Source organism: Protomyctophum bolini (assembly GCF_963924005.1).
Source record: "Protomyctophum bolini genome assembly, chromosome: 23".
NCBI classification, from domain to species: domain Eukaryota; kingdom Metazoa; phylum Chordata; class Actinopteri; order Myctophiformes; family Myctophidae; genus Protomyctophum; species Protomyctophum bolini.
This window is the reverse complement of record NC_137884.1, coordinates 23,294,895-23,316,370: the sequence shown is the minus strand read 5'-3', so window position 1 is coordinate 23,316,370 and position 21,476 is coordinate 23,294,895. Positions and strand designations below refer to the sequence as shown.

The following is a 21,476-nucleotide window of genomic DNA, read 5'->3' as shown; positions in this document are numbered from 1 at the left end:
ACGTCTGAAAAGACCTCAGCACAATCTCGGGACAATCAGTCTAATGAATGAATGAATACGTGCCAGTGAAAGGGTTAAGTAAAAACTGTGAGTGAGAGTGTGTGTGTGTGTGTGTGTGTGTGTGTGCGCGAGTGCGAGTGTCCGTGCACGTGCATGTGCATGTGCGTGTGCGTGTTTGTGTGTGCATACACAGGTGGGCTGAGTGTGCACTTGGCTATAAATATCTAATGACTCCCTTCAACTCCAGGGGAGGTCCCACTGAGAGTAATAATACACAGAGAGGACCCCCTCTATGTACCGCACGCACGCACACACACACACACACACACACACACGGACACACGCACGGCACGGCACGCACGCACGCACGCACGGCACACACACACTCACACACGGACAGACACCAGTGGTGGAAAGTAACTAAGTACATTTACTTAAGTACAATGTTGTTGTATTTGTACTTGAGTATTTCCAATACTTTTACTTCTACTCCAGTAACTCCACTCACATCTCGGATCCACATTTTGTACTTTTACTCCATGTTTCTGTGCAAAACCAACTGTAACTCGACTAAAATAATTTGAAGGCTATATAATAGATCCCCACCAAACCCTCTTCTTATAACTGGCCCGCCAGGATTGGTTTAAAAACTGTGGGTATATGTAGGTATGACTGATGTTAAAATACAGTAACATATAGACCTGAGGTAGCCTCGGTCCCAGGCTTACTTATCTGTGAAGAGATAAGTAAGACAGAGAAGCATAAAGTAAAGCCTGGTCACAACGTAAGACAGAGAAGCATAAAGAAAAGCCTGGTCACAACGTAAGGCAGAGAAGCATAAAGAAAAGCCTGGTCACAACGTAAGGCAGAGAAGCATAAAGAAAAGCCTGGTCACAACGTAAGACAGAGAAGCATAAAGAAAAGCCTGGTCACAACGTAAGACAGAGAAGCATAAAGAAAAGCCTGGTCACAACGTAAGGCAGAGAAGCATAAAGTAAAGCCTGGTCACAACGTAAGGCAGAGAAGCATAAAGTAAAGCCTGGTCACAACGTAAGACAGAGAAGCATAAAGAAAAGCCTGGTCACAACATAAGGCAGAGAAGCATAAAGTAAAGCCTGGTCACAACGTAAGGCAGAGAAGCATAAAGTAAAGCCTGGTCACAACGTAAGGCAGAGAAGCATAAAGTAAAGCCTGGTCACAACGTAAGGCAGAGAAGTATAAAGTAAAGCCTGGTCACAACGTATAAGCCAGAGAAGCATAAAGTAAAGCCTGGTCACAACGTAAGGCAGAGAAGCATAAAGAAAAGCCTGGTCACAACGTAAGGCAGAGAAGCATAAAGTAAAGCCTGGTCACAACGTAAGACAGAGAAGCATAAAGAAAAGCCTGGTCACAACGTAAGACAGAGAAGCATAAAGTAAAGCCTGGTCACAACGTAAGGCAGAGAAGCATAGAGTAAAGCCTGGTCACAACGTAAGACAGAGAAGCATAAAGTAAAGCCTGGTCACAACGTAAGGCAGAGAAGCATAAAGTAAAGCCTGGTCACAACGTAAGGCAGAGAAGCATAAAGTAAAGCCTGGTCAACGTAAGGCAGAGAAAGCTATCGGCCGATGTATCGTCCGGAACATCCGTCAGATTACACGTGATGTATACGGACCAATCACAACACTTGTTTCATTCGCGGAGAATGTAAACTGATTTGTAAAGCGTCGTCATTTCCATGGGAGATACTTCCGCTAAAATCCAGGGTGATATTTTGTTTGTTGACATTTTTATAAGTGACTATACCTCCATTGGTCTCGCTCCGTTGCACAATGTCGCTGTGCAGAAATAGCAGATCTACGAGCACTCAAAGCATCACAACAAGACACAACAATGCTTGTAGATCTGCTGTTCTTGCCGTCCTGTATTAAATTTGCCTAGCGGGTCAACCCCGACAGACAGTGGTGGGCGGACGGACGGACGTCAGAAACGTTAACATGCGGATGATGCGGACCGCTGCACCGATCCGCACCAAACTCGGCATGGGGTCAGGGGTCTGGGGTCAGGGGTCAGGGGTCAGCCGTCAGCAGTTCCTATCTATGCTCTGACAATAGTGTAGCTGTTCTCGTATGTATCATTTGCACCTACTGTACCTTCTATGGGAGCCAAGATGACGCGGGTGTGGTCGTACGCGATGACGTTAGCGTAGCGGTTCTTTGGCTTGTTGACCTCCAGGTTGGAGTGCTCCCAGGTGAACTGCTGCCCCGGGTCGATGGACTGCACGGGAGAGAGAGAGAGAGAGAGAGAGAGAGAGAGAGAGAGAGAGAGAGAGAGAGAGAGAGAGAGAGAGAGAGAGAGAGAGAGAGAGACAGACCGATAGACAGACAGACAGACAGACAGACAGACAGACAGACAGAGGGCGTTTACTGGTGGCAACAGCCTGGTGGATTTAGTGGTCAGGCCTGTAGGTTGTTAAAAACAACCCAGGAGATGTAGTGCTGGCCTGCTGTCTGGTCCATGTCATGGAATAATGGAAAAACACTGAGTGACATCCATCAGAACATAACATGACTGCTGCTTGTCGTAGGGTGGAAAGTGTTCATTTGGCCGACTAAAACTATGACGATAAATGTCGGTCGACTGCCTTTTTTGAGGGGCGCTCCTACAGTATATATGCCAGCTTTACGGGTTTGTGAAAACACAAACATTGGCTTGAGATTGGCTGATCACCCCGCCATGGCGATGATTTGATTGGCTGAGCAATTAAAGTACATATTGAAGATGAAAGTGAGGGCAGAAAAGTGAAGACGCCAAAAAGTGATTGGCCGGAATGACATTTGTGATGATTTGATTGGCTGAGCACGGAATCACCTGTATGATGATATACAGTGTGATGATGTATGATGATAAGAGCGCCCCTCACTTCATGTCACAACAACGAATTAAGACTAAATATACCGGTTTAGACCTACAAGCTACGAGCTTTTAGGTCTAATGACTGACATAGAAACAGGTCAAAATGGGTTAAAAATAAGTGTATAACTGGACAGCAGCTACTCGTGCTGTTTGCATTTATGTCTATAAAATGTGTGTGTCGTCACACACACACACACACACACACACACACACACACACACACACACACACACACACACACACACACACACAGAGTGCTCTATGGACAAATCCGTCCCCAGCCGTCACCCTTGTAACAGCTAGACAGTGAGAATGCTTTCATTGCTGTTTCTCTGAAAATATAGTCCAGAATTCATTACATAATGAAGTCTTTGCCTGGGGGTAGTGGGGGGGGGGGAGGTTGTGTGTGTGTGTTGTTGAGAGCTAGTGCCCAGAAACTAAAGTGGCATTTATTACCAATCACGCGTCAATGATTTAATAATTTAACGTTACATAAGCACTTTCATCATTCAGGTTAGGTTAAATGAAAACAACTGAATTTAAGCACTTGACTATAAATGAGAAAATATAAGTGGTGAGAGAAAGGTAACGCTACGGTCCCTGACAGGATGTTAACGCTACGGTCCCTGACAGGATGTTAACGCTACGGTCCCTGACAGGATGTTAACGCTACGGTCCCTGACAGGATGTTAACGCTACGGTCCCTGACAGGATGTTAACGCTACGGTCCCTGACAGGATGTTAACGCTACGGTCCCTGACAGGATGTTAACGCTACGGTCCCTGACAGGATGTTAACGCTACGGTCCCTGACAGGATGTTAATGCAATGATCAATGAATAGAGAAATGTTTTTATGTTTATATGTTTTTTATCCCACGATTTTGTAACCCATTTTTCACCCTGGTGTCAATCATCTAATGTGATCCTGGGCTCTACACACCCTCCACCAACCTGGGGAGAGCAACGGACTTGAACTCATGCTTCCTTCATGCCTGAGTGTCCAAGTTGCTCCATTACACCTGACAGGGGGGAGTTTCCCTGGTTGGACGTCGTAGCGCGTGGAAGGAACACGTTATTCCAACCAGTTCCTTTCACCTCCATCAGGCGCCCCGGCTGGCCAGGGGGAGGCAGTTTAGAGACCAGGATTACTGCATGTTTTTGTGAGGGTATCTACCCTAGGGGACACGGGGAGAACATGCAAACTCCACACAGAAAGGCCCTTTCGCCAACCCCGCCTTCGGGTATGGGCACTGATGACGCGGAGGAGGAAACACGCCGCCAGCGCCCACAGTGCCCCGACCCAGGACCTTCTAGCTGTGAGGCGACAGCACTACAAACTCTGCCACCGTGCCCCTCACAAGCAGTCTTCTGTCGAACTACCTGACGAGAATCTTCATGTGCATGGGCAGGTGTGGGCAGCACTGAGGGGGAGTGGCCAATAAACCGACCACAGAGAGCCCTGTCTTCAAGCTACAGGTCGCCTGCAGTATAGTGTTGGTCATGTCTGCTTATTAGAAGCGACCTCAGGCTTTCTTCATATTGTATATTTCATAGTGTAAATATCGGTAGTTGCGAGTAGCGGTTTTGGGGGGACTTATTAGTTATTATGTGTGACATTGGATGCGTTTCTCATACCTCGTACTCCTGCGACAGCCTCAGGTTGTCGTTGGCTTTCAGCAGCTCTGTGTGTTCCGCCAACACGTTGATGGGGATGGGAGGGTGACTCATCATACCTGGGGGAGAGAAACACACATAATAATAATAAAACTTTATTTGTATAGCACCTTTCATGACATGAAATGCAGCTCAAAGTGCTTTACAGAACAATGGAGAATAAAAGAAAAGAAAAGCAAGGCAACAACATTAAAAAAAAGCAGTAATGCAATACAGTGAGGACATGAATAACAACAAATAAAAGATAAATTAAAAGCAATGGTGTAGAAGTGGGTTGCCATTTTTTTTGGCAAAGCGAGCAGGCCAGCAGTGGAAGACCTTAGGGGGGCGGTTTGGGACATATTTAGGCAGGCAGTCATGTACTGTAGGTAGGAAGGTGCGAGACCATTGAGAGCTTTATAGACAAGTAAAAGAATTTTAAAATCAATCCTAAAAACAACCAAGTAAGAAATACCACAATGAAGAAATGCCCCGCCCTGAGATTGGGAGGTCATTTTATCTTTGGTGCGATGCCATTTTAAAGTCGCTTAACACCTGCACTACAGGACCATTGATAACACATTCTGACCTGAGATCAGATTCTAAAAATGTCTTCTACATCCTGACAGTTTTCATTCTGACCTGAGATCAGATTAAAACAATGTCTTCTATGTCAGTCTTCGATTTTTCAAAAATAGCAGACCTACAAGCTCATAGCACGCCACTCGGTGGCGCGCTATGAGCTTGTAGATCTGCTAAAGCACGACATGATGCCAACACCAAAATTGGTTCCCGCCCCAAAATGGGTTAACACACGCTGGTGTGACAGTCGACGCTATGGGCCTCATGGCTCTGCAAGCCTTACAGTATTTGAGTTCATGTGCATAGTTACCGTACTTTCCACCACTAAACGGAGGATAAGTAGAGAATAAGAGTAAGGCTACAGCAAGCAGGATAATTACAGAATAAAAGCACATGCGGCGCGTATCATCGAAGCAGGAAATCCATTTTGATCCGTGCTAGCTAGCTGGCACGCGGGCGAGGCCATTGGCTCTCTGTGTGGAGAGGCTTTTTTCTCCTGATAAATTGCTTTCTCTGTGATCAGAGGAGCAATGACTCAGAGAACGCAAACAGACACAGCGCTAATTAGGAGGCGTGCACGCTCCGGCAAAGATACACACACACACACACACACACACACACACACACACACACACACACACACACACACACACACACACACACACACACACACACACACACACACACACACACACTTTGTGAACGCCACTTTTCGAAGAGGAAAACAAATCTCACACACACACACTAGCCCTCATTTATCAACTTTGCGCAGACCAATAAACACGCTTTCGTTCGCTGATCTCACCGGAATTGTCGCCATTCATCATTCCATATCACTTTGATGTGACCGTACCGTACCGTACCGTACCGTACCGTACCGTACCGAGTGGCGCGCTACGAGCTTGTAGGTCTGCTATTTTTGAAAAATCTAAGAACGACTGACATTTTTAGAATCTGATCTCAGGTCAGAATGGCTTAATCAGACCAGTGTGTGTCCAGTGGAAACCTCGTATGAATCTGATCTCAGGTCAGAGTGGGTTAAAACAGCTCAGTCCACATCAGGCTCATATACAAGACAGAGACAGAGACAGAGAGAGAGAGAGAGAGGATTTTCGGTTTGCAAAACAGCATCGCACGCCCCCATGTCTCCAGGGCCCCGTGTCCTCAGCACTGGGTTGAAATTAATATTCAAACCCTCTTCCAGTCATAACATAGATTTCCGGCCCGCAGGGACTGTGAGAGACGCGCAGTGTTTGGCAAGTCTATCCGTTCAGCAGCATTGTGGGAAACGGAGCGCGCGTGCATTCCGCCGAAATACTTTTTAGTTATGTAAGTAATACCGTATGCAAGTTTCAGGTTTTCAGCACTGAGGATGTGTCGTTTGAAGTAGTCAATTCAATTCAAAGGGCTTTATTGGCATGAGAAAACATACGTTTACGTTGCCAAAGCAGAAAGAACAATACAATCAAAACAAAAATGATGTACTTTTGAAGGTCAGAATCTTCAATAGATCAACTTCTTTTTTGTAACCCATTTTTCACCCCTGTGTCAATCATCTATTGTGATCCTGGGCTCTACACACCCTCCGCCAACCTGGGGAGAGCAACGGACTTAACTCATGCTTCTAATAGATCAACTTCTATGTAGTCAATGACGGCAGAGATTCACTAGCGTATCTTCACAGCGTCAGTGATTTTCTTCCACGCTGCGTTTTTTGGTTTGTTCGATTGGACTGCTGCCGTCACGACTGAGGCCATATTATTCTTGATATATTTGTTTCAGGTGTTATATTTCTTCAAACTATAGGACTTAACTCATAAGTCCGTAACTAGCCGACTGTGACTGTGTGTTTGTTGGTGTGTACTGCCGACTAGACACTCACACACACACATTTAACTGTGTGTTTGTTGGAGTGTACTGCCGACTAGACACGCACACACACATTCTACTGTGTGTTTGTTGGTGTGTACTGCCGACTAGACACTCACACACACATTCTACTGTGTGTTTGTTGGTGTGTACTGCCGACTAGACACTCACACACACACATTTAACTGTGTGTTTGTTGGTGTGTACTGCCGACTAGACACGCACACACACATTTAACTGTGTGTTTGTTGGTGTGTACTGCCGACTAGACACGCACACACACATTCTACTGTGTGTTTGTTGGTGTGTACTGCCGACTAGACACGCACACACACATTCTACTGTGTGTTTGTTGGTGTGTACTGCCGACTAGACACGCACACACACATTTAACTGTGTGTTTGTTGGTGTGTACTGCCGACTTGACACGCACACACACATTTAACTGTGTGTTTGTTGGTGTGTACTGCCGACTAGACACGCACACACACATTTAACTGTGTGTTTGTTGGTGTGTACTGCCGACTTGACACGCACACACACATTTAACTGTGTGTTTGTTGGTGTGTACTGCCGACTAGACACACACACACACACATTTAACTGTGTGTTTGTTGGTGTGTACTGCCGACTTGACACGCACACACACATTTAACTGTGTGTTTGTTGGTGTGTACTGCCGACTTGACACTCACACACACACACATTTAACTGTGTGTTTGTTGGTGTGTACTGCCGACTTGACACTCACACACACACACATTTAACTGTGTGTTTGTTGGTGTGTACTACCGACTAGACACGCACACACACATTTAACTGTGTGTTTGTTGGTGTGTACTGCCGACTAGACACGCACACACACACATTTAACTGTGTGTTTGTTGGTGTGTACTGCCGACTAGACACGCACACACACATTTAACTGTGTGTTTGTTGGTGTGTACTGCCGACTAGACACGCACACACACATTCTACTGTGTGTTTGTTGGTGTGTACTGCCGAATTGACACGCACACACACATTTAACTGTGTGTTTGTTGGTGTGTACTGCCGACTAGACACTCACACACACACATTTAACTGTGTGTTTGATGGTGTGTACTGCCGACTAGACACTCACACACACACACACACACACACACACACACACATTTAACTGTGTGTTTGTTGGTGTGTACTGCCGAATTGACACGCACAGTTGCACACACATACATTCTACTACAGCTGTTCCAATGGATCCAGTGTATAGGTTTTTTAGTCACGTCAGTGTTCTCAAATAAACATGAGAAATGACATCTGAGCCAATCTCGGAAAACAGGACGGCACGGTAGCCCCGGCATCCAGAACCGGTACGGAAACGGGCCAAACGGCATTCAATGTTAACCCATTCTGACCTGAGATCAGATTCATATACGAGGTTTCCACTGGACACACACTGGTCTGATTAACCCATTCTGACCTGAGATCAGATTCTAAAAAATGTCAGTCGTTCTTCGATTTTTCAAAAATAGCAGATCTACAAGCTCGTAGAGCTACGAGCTTGTAGGTCTGCTATTTTTCAATAGCTAAAGCATAACATGATGCCGACACCAAAATGGGTTCCCGTTCAGAATGGGTTAAAATATATAATCTTTTTAAATAGGTGTGGTGGCGTTTGCTGCCTATAACCGCTTGCCTGATCCCATGTGAACGCAGCATTATAGAGGCACGAAAACACTTGAGTATGTATTGAGTTACTTCACAGCGCTGAATCAGGGTGCTTAGCTGGCCGTTTGAATTTGTACCAGCATTTTTATACCACTATAGCACTCCAGTCCTTCCATAGGTAATCTCCACCCCCCCCCCCCACCACCCCCTGAAGAGATCACACAGCTTTTTTTTTGTTTGAAAGTAATTTCATCAGAACCCACCTCGCTTTCCTTCCAAGCTTCTTAAGCCATGGAGACCTGAGGGCCGATTCTAACGTCTTCTAAATCCTGACAGATTTCTGAAAATAAAACTATATACAGTATGTTTCTACAGTACGTCGATGGTTCTATCACTCTGTTTCATGTCAGGGAGCCCCAAGATTATTATGCATTTGGCCGCTGACCGCCATCTTGATTTTGAGCCCCAGGAGCAAAGATTTGAGTTAATATGATCACTTTAAAGCAATAATATTCAAAGATTTGCACATTAATGTTCACGATCTTTCAGAAATAGCAGATCTACAAGCTCATAGCGCGTCACAAAGTGACGCGCTATGAGCTTGTAGATCTGCTATTTTTTTAATATATATATATATAGCCTAAAGTATAAAATAATGGCTGAAGTGGTTCAAATCCAGAATGACACAAATGCTTTCCCGGTTGCAACGGTTTAACAAAGCAAATCAAAGGAGAGGGAGGGGGTGGGTGGTAGTAGTGGTGGGGGGGACTCAAGGAGAGGGAGGGGGTGTGTGGTAGTAGTGGTGGGGGGGACTCAAGGCTGCCGCCACACATGAAAGACAGATCGCTTAGAGAGTGAAAGAGATGAGGTGCACTTCTATTCTGTTGTCTTGTTTCATATCTAGGGCCTCAAAGACACTAGCACTGGGCCTTCAGCCGCAGATTAACCCATTCTGACCTGAGATCAGATTCATACGAGGTTTCCACTGGACACACACTGGTCTGATTAACCCATTCTGACCTGAGATCAGATTCTAAAAATGTCAGTCGTTCTTTGATTTTTCAAAAATGGCAGACCTACAAGCTCGTAGCGCGCCACTCGGTGGCGCGCTATGAGCTTGTAGGTCTGCTATTTTTCAATAGCTAAAGCATAACATGATGCAAACACCAAAATGGGTTCCCGTTCAGAATGGGTTAAGTGACAACATGGCTGATGATGAAAGGAATTGGCTCAAGGCTTTGGTGGTGGAACAAAACGTTAACGCTATACGCGTGTTGCTAGCTAGCGGCTACACACGGCGGTGTGGTCGCTGTTCTCGCTGTCAGCCACGCGGGGACACGACCCCGATCGCTGCTCTGAACCGCCATTATACCCAGAAATATGTTTCTGTGCTAAATCATTCAAAATGTCAAGACAATTTATTAAAAAAAAGAAAAAAATTACTTGGTAATTTGTACTGTTACAGTATATAGTATGTATTCTTTGTGTTTTTTCTTCTTTTCTTTTTAAGCATATACTTTTGAGTGATTTTAAATGGTAAATGGACTGCATTTATATAGCACTTTTCACCGAAGCGCTTGCATACGAAGCGCTTGCATACGAGGCGCTTGCATACGATGTGCGTGCGTGCGTGCGTGCGTGCGTGCGTGCGCGTCATGGTGGAGGTTGCTGATGGAATGACTGCGGGGGACAGGAAGACGTAGTGATGCCAGGAGCTGTGCAGCTGTGCCGTTAGATTCCACACACCGCAGGAGAGGTGGAGGAGAGCCATGACACACACACACACACACACACACACAGGCATGCGCACGCACGCACGTGTAATTTCCCATCTCCTTTGTACATCTTGGTATAGAGCTTCTATTATTATGGCATAATAAAAAAATAGATAAAGTGCCAATAAAATATAAATATGGAGATAGCCGTGAGATGGACGCTATCCACTGTGCAGCTCAGGTGTATATGTTGTTGTTTTTGAGAGGGACATGGGGGGGTCTGGCAGGTGGGAGTGTGTGGGCGTGTGCGTGTGCGTGTGTGTGTGTGTGTGTGTGTGTGTGTGTGTGTGTGTGTATCATGCTGTCTTTCTGCCATGAGTCAGTACTGAGACATGGCGTCTCTGAGTCACTGCACCGGCTCCATAATGATAGTGATAATGAATTCATTTCTAGCACTTTACCAAACAAAGTGCTTCGCAGGTCAAAGAGAAACATCACATGACACACATTAGAGATGGAACTACAACTACAGATCACTGAATAACATCCAACCACACATTAGAGAACTACAACTACAGATCACTGAATAACATCCAACCACACATTAGAGAACTACAACTACAGATCACTGAATAACATCCAACCACACATTAGAGATGGAACTACAACTAAAGATCACTGAATAACATCCAACCACACATTAGAGATGGAACTACAACTACAGATCACTGAATAACATCCAACCACACATTAGAGAACTACAACTAAAGATCACTGAATAACATCCAACCACACATTAGAGATGGAACTACAACTAAAGATCACTGAATAACATCCAACCACACATTAGAGATGGAACTACAACTACAGATCACTGAATAACATCCAACCACACATTAGAGAACTACAACTAAAGATCACTGAATAACATCCAACCACACATTAGAGAACTACAACTACAGATCACTGAATAACATCCAACCACACCTTAGAGATGGAACTACAACTACAGATCACTGAATAACATCCAACCACACATTAGAGAACTACAACTAAAGATCACTGAATAACATCCAACCACACATTAGAGAACTACAACTAAAGATCACTGAATAACATCCAACCACACATTAGAGAACTACAACTAAAGATCACTGAATAACATCCAACCACACATTAGAGAACTACAACTACAGATCACTGAATAACATCCAACCACACATTAGAGAACTACAACTACAGATCACTGGATAACATCCAACCACACATTAGAGATGGAACTACAACTAAAGATCACTGAATAACATCCAACCACACATTAGAGATGGAACTACAACTACAGATCACTGAATAACATCCAACCACACATTAGAGATGGAACTACAACTACAGATCACTGAATAACATCCAACCACACATTAGAGATGGAACTACAACTACAGATCACTGAATAACATCCAACCACACATTAGAGAACTACAACTAAAGATCACTGAATAACATCCAACCACACATTAGAGAACTACAACTAAAGATCACTGAATAACATCCAACCACACATTAGAGAACTACAACTACAGATCACTGAATAACATCCAACCACACATTAGAGAACTACAACTAAAGATCACTGAATAACATCCAACCACACATTAGAGATGGAACTACAACTACAGATCACTGAATAACATCCAACCACACATTAGAGAACTACAACTAAAGATCACTGAATAACATCCAACCACACATTAGAGAACTACAACTAAAGATCACTGAATAACATCCAACCACACATTAGAGATGGAACTACAACTACAGTTCACTGAATAACATCCAACCACACATTAGAGAACTACAACTAAAGATCACTGAATAACATCCAACCACACATTAGAGAACTACAACTAAAGATCACTGAATAACATCCAACCACACATTAGAGAACTACAACTAAAGATCACTGAATAACATCCAACCACACATTAGAGATGGAACTACAACTACAGATCACTGAATAACATCCAACCACACATTAGAGAACTACAACTAAAGATCACTGAATAACATCCAACCACACATTAGAGAACTACAACTAAAGATCACTGAATAACATCCAACCACACATTAGAGATGGAACTACAACTAAAGATCACTGAATAACATCCAACCACACATTAGAGAACTACAACTACAGATCACTGAATAACATCCAACCACACATTAGAGATGAAACTACAACTAAAGATCACTGAATAACATCCAACCACACATTAGAGAACTACAACTAAAGATCACTGAATAACATCCAACCACACATTAGAGAACTACAACTAAAGATCACTGAATAACATCCAACCACACATTAGAGATGGAACTACAACTAAAGATCACTGAATAACATCCAACCACACATTAGAGAACTACAACTACAGATCACTGAATAACATCCAACCACACATTAGAGATGGAACTACAACTAAAGATCACTGAATAACATCCAACCACACATTAGAGAACTACAACTAAAGATCACTGAATAACATCCAACCACACATTAGAGAACTACAACTAAAGATCACTGGATAACATCCAACCACACATTAGAGAACTACAACTACAGATCACTGAATAACATCCAACCACACATTAGAGAACTACAACTAAAGATCACTGAATAACATCCAACCACACATTAGAGAACTACAACTAAAGATCACTGAATAACATCCAACCACACATTAGAGATGGAACTACAACTAAAGATCACTGAATAACATCCAACCACACATTAGAGATGGAACTACAACTACAGATCACTGAATAACATCCAACCACACATTAGAGAACTACAACTAAAGATCACTGGATAACATCCAACCACACCTTAGAGATGGAACTACAACTACAGATCACTGAATAACATCCAACCACACATTAGAGATGGAACTACAACTAAAGATCACTGAATAACATCCAACCACACATTAGAGATGGAACTACAACTACAGATCACTGAATAACATCCAACCACACATTAGAGAACTACAACTAAAGATCACTGGATAACATCCAACCACACATTAGAGAACTACAACTAAAGGTCACTGAAATAACATCCAACCACACATTAGAGAACTACAACTAAAGATCACTGGATAACATCCAACCACACATTAGAGAACTACAACTAAAGATCACTGAAATAACATCCAACCACACATTAGAGAACTACAACTAAAGATCACTGAATAACATCCAACCACACATTAGAGATGGAACTACAACTAAAGATCACTGAATAACATCCAACCACACATTAGAGAACTACAACTACAGATCACTGAATAACATCCAACCACACATTAGAGAACTACAACTAAAGATCACTGAATAACATCCAACCACACATTAGAGAACTACAACTAAAGATCACTGAATAACATCCAACCACACATTAGAGATAGAACTACAACTAAAGATCACTGAATAACATCCAACCACACATTAGAGAACTACAACTAAAGATCACTGAATAACATCCAACCACACATTAGAGATGGAACTACAACTACAGATCACTGAATAACATCCAACCACACATTAGAGAACTACAACTAAAGATCACTGAATAACATCCAACCACACATTAGAGATGGAACTACAACTAAAGATCACTGAATAACATCCAACCACACATTAGAGAACTACAACTACAGATCACTGAATAACATCCAACCACACATTAGAGAACTACAACTAAAGATCACTGAATAACATCCAACCACACATTAGAGAACTACAACTAAAGATCACTGAATAACATCCAACCACACATTAGAGATAGAACTACAACTAAAGATCACTGAATAACATCCAACCACACATTAGAGAACTACAACTAAAGATCACTGAATAACATCCAACCACACATTAGAGATGGAACTACAACTACAGATCACTGAATAACATCCAACCACACATTAGAGAACTACAACTAAAGATCACTGAATAACATCCAACCACACATTAGAGATGGAACTACAACTAAAGATCACTGAATAACATCCAACCACACTTTAGAGATGGAACTACAACTAAAGATCACTGAATAACATCCAACCACACATTAGAGAACTACAACTAAAGATCACTGAATAACATCCAACCACACATTAGAGAACTACAACTAAAGATCACTGAATAACATCCAACCACACATTAGAGATGGAACTACAACTAAAGATCACTGAATAACATCCAACCACAAGATGTAAAATGAGATACAAACAAAATGGAAAGAGTTAAGAAAGTGACTTACACATGTCTCCCTGCCTGTCTGTCTCGCCTCCCGCCTGTCTCCCCTCCTGCCTGTCTGTCTCCCCTCCTGCCTGTCTCCCCTCCTGCCTGTCTGTCTTCATTTAGTGTAGTGTTTGATGTCTGTCTGCACTGCACTGGACCGTACCGCACCGTACCTCACCGTACCGTACCGCACCTCACGGTACGGCACAGCACAGCACAGCACAGCACAGCACAGCACAGCACAGCACAGCACAGCACAGCACAGCACAGCACAGCACAGCTGTATTTCTGCGATATTTCTGTTTACCCCCTTCTTAAATCTGACAATAGCTCTGAGTCCCAAATGTGCACGCATGCACACGCACGTCACTGAAGAAAAGATTAATTTACAAAACAAAATTCTAATGGCCATGATTTATTAACCGCACGGTGAGGTTTAGCCAGTCAATAAATTCAGGCAAATCTGAATTTTCTATGGAGAAAGTATGAACATTAAATTATGCAAAATGCTAAATTAAAGCCATTATTAACAGGGAGGAAAATGCTCTATGTTTATGTATGGATGCAGCTGTGAATATAGATTATAGATGATGACTATTAACCCATTAAAACCCGGGGGAAGCATCTGTTTCACTTTCCATTTTAAATACAAGCTCACATGCTGCACTGTGAGCTTGTACAGCTGCTATTTTAGATTTTTTTTTTTAAAGAATCTTGAAAGTATGAGAGAATACTAATTGAACCCATTAGGGTTTTTATAATATTTATAAAAATACAAAATACCAACATCAATTTATATTAATATATAGGCTATACTGTACATACTGTACATGATCTAAAAGGGGTTAAAAGGCAAGGAAAAATGAAAAAAAAAATGCTGGTAGGGGGTGAATTATTTTTATATTTATCTAGTAAATGCAGCAAGCAGAGAAAGCGAGCGAGCGTGCGTGTGCGTGTGCGTGTGTGTGTGTGTGTGTGTGTGTGTGAAACAGCTCAGGGTAGTGGGTAAAGCCCAGGGCCGCCCGCAGGCAGTGTGGTGCCCAGGGCCAAACACCCCCCCCCCCCCCCCCCCCGCATGTGAACTTTACAAAACACATGAGATAGCTAAAACGGTCTCAGACTAATGCCACAGCAACTTTGTGAAACTTTTTTTCCCTATGTCAAGGACCCCCACATGAATTATTGCGAACGCAGTGATTGCGAACGCAGTCAGCACTTACTATGAGACCTAGCAGATCATGTCTGTGTGTGTGTCTGTCTGTCTGTCCCGCTTTTGTGCCCATATATGGAGCTGTCCCGCTGTTACGTCACCATGACTCAGCCATAACCATATAAGGAGTCCCCAAAGCAGCTATACGTCCAAAACCCAACTGTCCCGCTTTTGTGCCCATATATGGAGCTGTCCCGCTGTTACGTCACCATGACTCAGCCATAACCATATAAGGAGTCCCCAAAGAAGCTATACGTCCAAAACCCAAATATGTACGAGCTGCGTTCGCTTCCCGCGTTTGCGCGTCTTACTGGTGTAATTGGCCGCGGAAATTAATCTGAAACTATTTTGTGCCAAGGTTGAAGTTACCCCTTATAGAAGATTGGTGATGTTAACATGGTTCACCCATTTAGACCCGAGGACGATTCTACAAATGTCTTCTAAATCCTGACAGTTTCTGAAAAACCCTCATGTTTCTATGTCAGTGGTTCTCAAACATTTTCATGATGGACCCCCAAAAATATATGTATATTGGCCGCTGACCCCCATATCTGACAATATGTTATTCCAGGTGACCCCCCAGAAGCAAAGATTCTATGTTGAAAACGTTCACTCTGAAATAATATATATTCAGAGATCTGTGCCACATTTTCACAATTCTTCAAAAATAGCAGATCTATTCCCGAGCCCTACGGCATCTGATGCTGTCTCTCTCTCTCTCCCCGTTTACGTTTCCTGTCTCTCTCTACTGTACACGATCAATAAAGGCAGAAAATCTGCTGAAAAAAATCGTATCTTATCTCTTCAAAATATCTAATATTTAGTAATAGAAGTAAGAAATGCAGACAAAGGGCTGTTTCAGAGTGACTGACGTGCCTGGGTAATTCATTTCCAGTGAGACGGGGCGAGTGTTTGAGGCAGTGTGTCACCAGCCTCTCACAGACAGACAGCGACACAAGCCAATCAGAATGAAGCCTCTCACAGACAGACAGCGACACAAGCCAATCATAATGAAGCCTCTCACAGACAGACAGCGACACAAGCCAATCATAATGAAGCCTCTCACAGACAGACAGCGACACAAGCCAATCATAATGAAGCCTCTCACAGACAGACAGCGACACAAGCCAATCATAATGAAGCCTCTCACAGACAGACAGCGACACAAGCCAATCATAATGAAGCCTCTCACAGACAGACAGCGACACAAGCCAATCATAATGAAGCCTCTCACAGACAGACAGCGACACAAGCCAATCATAATGAAGCCTCTCACAGACAGACAGCGACACAAGCCAATCAGAATGAAGCCTCTCACAGACAGACAGCGACACAAGCCAATCATAATGAAGCCTCTCACAGACAGACAGCGACACAAGCCAATCAGAATGAAGCCTCTCACAGACAGACAGCGACACAAGCCAATCATAATGAAGCCTCTCACAGACAGACAGCGACACAAGCCAATCATAATGAAGCCTCTCACAGACAGACAGCGACACAAGCCAATCATAATGAAGCCTCTCACAGACAGACAGCGACACAAGCCAATCAGAATGAAGCCTCTCACAGACAGACAGCGACACAAGCCAATCATAATGAAGCCTCTCACAGACAGACAGCGACACAAGCCAATCATAATGAAGCCTCTCACAGACAGACAGCGACACAAGCCAATCATAATGAAGCCTCTCACAGACAGACAGCGACACAAGCCAATCAGAATGAAGCCTCTCACAGACAGACAGCGACACAAGCCAATCAGAATGAAGCCTCTCACAGACAGACAGCGACACAAGCCAATCAGAATGAAGCCTCTCACAGACAGACAGCGACACAAGCCAATCATAATGTCTTACAGACGCATCAATGTAGCAACAAGCTCCATGTTCACATGACAGCAGCTATAAGAATGTAGCCAACAGCGCCAGGTCATTAAAAATACATGACCACATGATTCAGACGATGGCTGTTCGGTTTGTCTCGCTTGTCATGTCACACAGCATGCTCTCTCTCTCTCACACACGCATGAGCGAGCACAACACACACACACACACACACACACACACACACACACACACACACACACACACACACACACACACACACACACACACACACACACACACACACACACACTGTACTACAGGCCAACTGGTAGTGGTCCTACCCCCCCCCATGAGACTTACAAATCCCAAATGTTTATAAACAAATCCCAAATGTTTGTAAACAAATCCCAAATGTTTATAAACAAATCCAAAAATGTTTATAAACAAATCACAAATGTTTATAAACAAATCACAAATGTTTATAAACAAATACCAAAATGTTTATAAACAAATCCCATGAGACTTGGTCCTACCCCCCCGACCATGAGGCTTACTACAGGCCAACTGGTAGTGGTCCTACCCCCCCCCATGAGACTTACAAATCCCAAATGTTTGTAAACAAATCCCAAATGTTTATAAACAAATCCCAAATGTTTATAAACAAATCCCAAAATGTTTATAAACAAATCCCAAAATGTTTATAAACAAATCACAAATGTTTATAAACAAATCACAAATGTTTATAAACAAATACCAAAATGTTTATAAACAAATCCCATGAGACTTGGTCCTACCCCCCCGACCATGAGACTGACACACACACAGTCGTTAGTTATGCCAATCTTTTCCTCTCCACACTGCTGTTGTATCCTTCTGACTCACCTAGCAGTGAGGAGCCCCCAGTGGGAGGACGTATAGCTTGCACCGGCTTCGCAGGCAGATTGAGTTTGTATAGACAGTCACTCGACAAAGCCGCGGCCGGATGTAAATACCGCGGTGGATTCGAACCCTAGACTCTGCGGAGGTGGGCAGCTAGCTAGCTAGTGTACTTTTGTCACAATTATTTCATGATCGCCTCACAAATATTGGAGATAATTTGCAGAATCGTCAAATCGCTTCCATGTTGAAAAGAATGTCCATGCATTTTTTTTTAATTATTTTGCCTAAAAGGCAAACAGAAATACACAAAAGTTCCATTGTTAAATGCAAAAAAAAAAGTTAACAGTTATATAGTATTATATAATAATATATATATAATATATATAACAGTTAATAGTTAAAAGTTAACTATGGACAGTTATACTCGTCCTATACATTAATGACTCGAGTAGGCTCGTCTTAAGGTGTTTGATATCGCTATAAGAAAGCCTCGCTGTGTTTCAGCTCTCCGGTTGCTAAACGGACGCTTGCTAAGGCCTCGCCAGCACTGCTTCCGTTTCTCCATAGCCATTAGCTTCTGTATTAGCCGCTGCCTTTGCAGGCTCTTTTTTTCCCGGAAACTACGCCACTGTCCGTGGTTTTGAACAAATCGCCGATGTTCGGAGGTCATTTGTGATCATCCGGTGATCCTGAGTGGAACACTGGAACAGTTTCCAAGGACAAGGATTGGCCTCGATTTTAGCATCGCTAGCATTTGCACGCATCATTCAGGGGTCTGGCAGGTGGGTTGAAATGGTAACGGATTGTGGAGCTTTGTGCGTACCGGGGGTCTGGAAGTTGATGCGTCTCATCTCCACGGGGTCGGTGGGGTGGTGCGCCATCATCTCTGCATTACCCAGAAGGCTCTTGGTGCCGGGCTCAGAGTCTTTGCGCTTGCTTCTCAGGGACCAGTGAGTTGAACGAACGGTAGAACAGAGCAGAGAAAACACACGCACACGCACACACACACACACACACACACACACACACACACACGCACACACACACACACACACACACACACACACACACACACACAAACAAAGGTTATACTCCCCGTCTCTCCAGCTTAAAAAAAAAAGAAAAAAAAAGTAATACATTTCCTGGTGGGTTGCCAATTTCAGTCAAAGAGGAGAGAGAACTCATTTATCAGTTTCAATTTTAAAGTGTCCCAGGACCAATTCACCGTCATTGTGTTTCATCATTTCCAATATCAATAGTTTATTCTCTCTCCTGGATGTATACAGTACGCATGGGATCTCTCATCTGCTCGGAAACAAATCTCTCTAAAATCCCAAGCAGAAAATCCATTTTTAAGAAAAGCATGCAATGCATGCAAGCAAGATATGCATGCAATGTATGTTTGTCCCAGACCAATTAAGGACCACAATTAATCACGTCAATTGAAATCAAATGAAATCACACTCTGTTTACTAACAGAGCTGGAGAAACAGGGAGAGCTAGCTCTGTTATTGAACTAACAGTCAAAACACTGTATATAATAGCAATGAGTATACTATCACAAATTCACAATATAGAGCTACGTATGTGTACACTGTATAGAGCACCGAAGTCCTGACGTAACTCGCTCATCCCGACGATTCCCCTGGTTCGCGGAAGTAATTTCTCTATGGAGAATAACATGGGGTGATCTTAATATCGTCTACTATAAGCGTTGTGGTCCAAAAATAAACAAGCTGTCTCGGCGTTATTGTTAGGGAGGTGTCTCTGTATCGTTTGCAACAGTCAGTCACTCATATATGATACAGTCTGCTTCTAGCGAAAATCTAACTAATTCAGCAGCAGTAACATTAGTGTTTTCTCTCAGTCAGTTGATTCTTCATATCCATATGCGTGAAGCGGCCGGGGTGACATGTTTATTTTTCAAACACAGTTGTTATATGAGGCGATCTAAAATCGCCTCAATGGGGATTTCAATACAACTAAACAAATACATGAACCTGGGGACTGACGCCCTCTACTGAAAGTGACGTCAGACTTCGGTGCTCTATAGCAACAAGTACTATTCTAGAACTATGTAACACTCATTATACTGTAGCAAACAAACACAAACTATATCCCTCACTACTAGAGTACAGAGTACAGTACAGTACAGAGTACAGTACAGAGTACAGACATACATGCTCTGGACATCCCGTGGTGTCGTTTCCCTCGAGCAAAAACAAACACAAATTCATCCAAAGAAGGACGTTTAGAAAGAAAAGCGACACACAGAAACTTGACGTTAGCTTAAATCTCACCTGTCAGGCTTGCTGCTTCCACAATGAAACGGGTGTGTGCGTGTCGGGGGAGGGGGTGGGGGTGGGGGAGATTTGGGGAGGGGAGGGGAGGGAGGGGGGGGTAATTGCATACAGAAAAGGGAAGGAAACAGGGACATTGTTTTGTTACACAGGGAAATCAATACTTTGCATCAGTATTCAGAAAAGCCTTGGCTATAGCCGGTAGCAGACGTCCGTATGCAGAGGGACGTACGGTACGGCCGTTTGACAGGTGTCTGCTCTGAACGGAGAGAGAGGAACACTCTGCATATCAAACAGGACTGTTTGGGGCGCTTTTGTTTTGGGTTTTTTTGCGGCGACGGCATAAGAATGAGCGAAGCCTATAATTTGTGCTTCGTCTTTGTGCGACTGCACCCCGCGTGGAGAAAGAACAGCCAAACGAGGCTCATGCCCAAGGTCACGACGTGCCGTACGTGAGCTTGCAGCTCTGCTGTTTCTCGGGCCGTTTTCCTCGTCGACGCGCGAGCATAAATTACAGGCTTTTATCCCATTCTGACCGGGAACCCATTTTGGTGTTCAGCATCATGTTATGCTTTAGCTATTGAAAAATAGCAG

General features: G+C 43.5%; 1 protein-coding gene across 1 annotated transcript in view; it reads right to left on the bottom strand.

Annotated features, from left to right (window-relative positions):
* Positions 1 to 724: 724 nt before the first annotated feature.
* LOC308310989 (receptor-type tyrosine-protein phosphatase S-like) overlaps positions 725 to 21,476 on the bottom strand; it is a gene marked incomplete at both ends in the record, with an annotated part of 76,860 nt that continues 56,108 nt past the window's right edge. Inside the window, 4 exons of the mRNA XM_080757482.1 lie at positions 725 to 732; positions 2,133 to 2,256; positions 4,532 to 4,629; positions 19,406 to 19,521. Of these exons, the coding sequence (XP_080613608.1) occupies positions 725 to 732; positions 2,133 to 2,256; positions 4,532 to 4,629; positions 19,406 to 19,521 (346 nt within the window). The remainder of the gene's footprint in view (positions 733 to 2,132; positions 2,257 to 4,531; positions 4,630 to 19,405; positions 19,522 to 21,476) is intronic.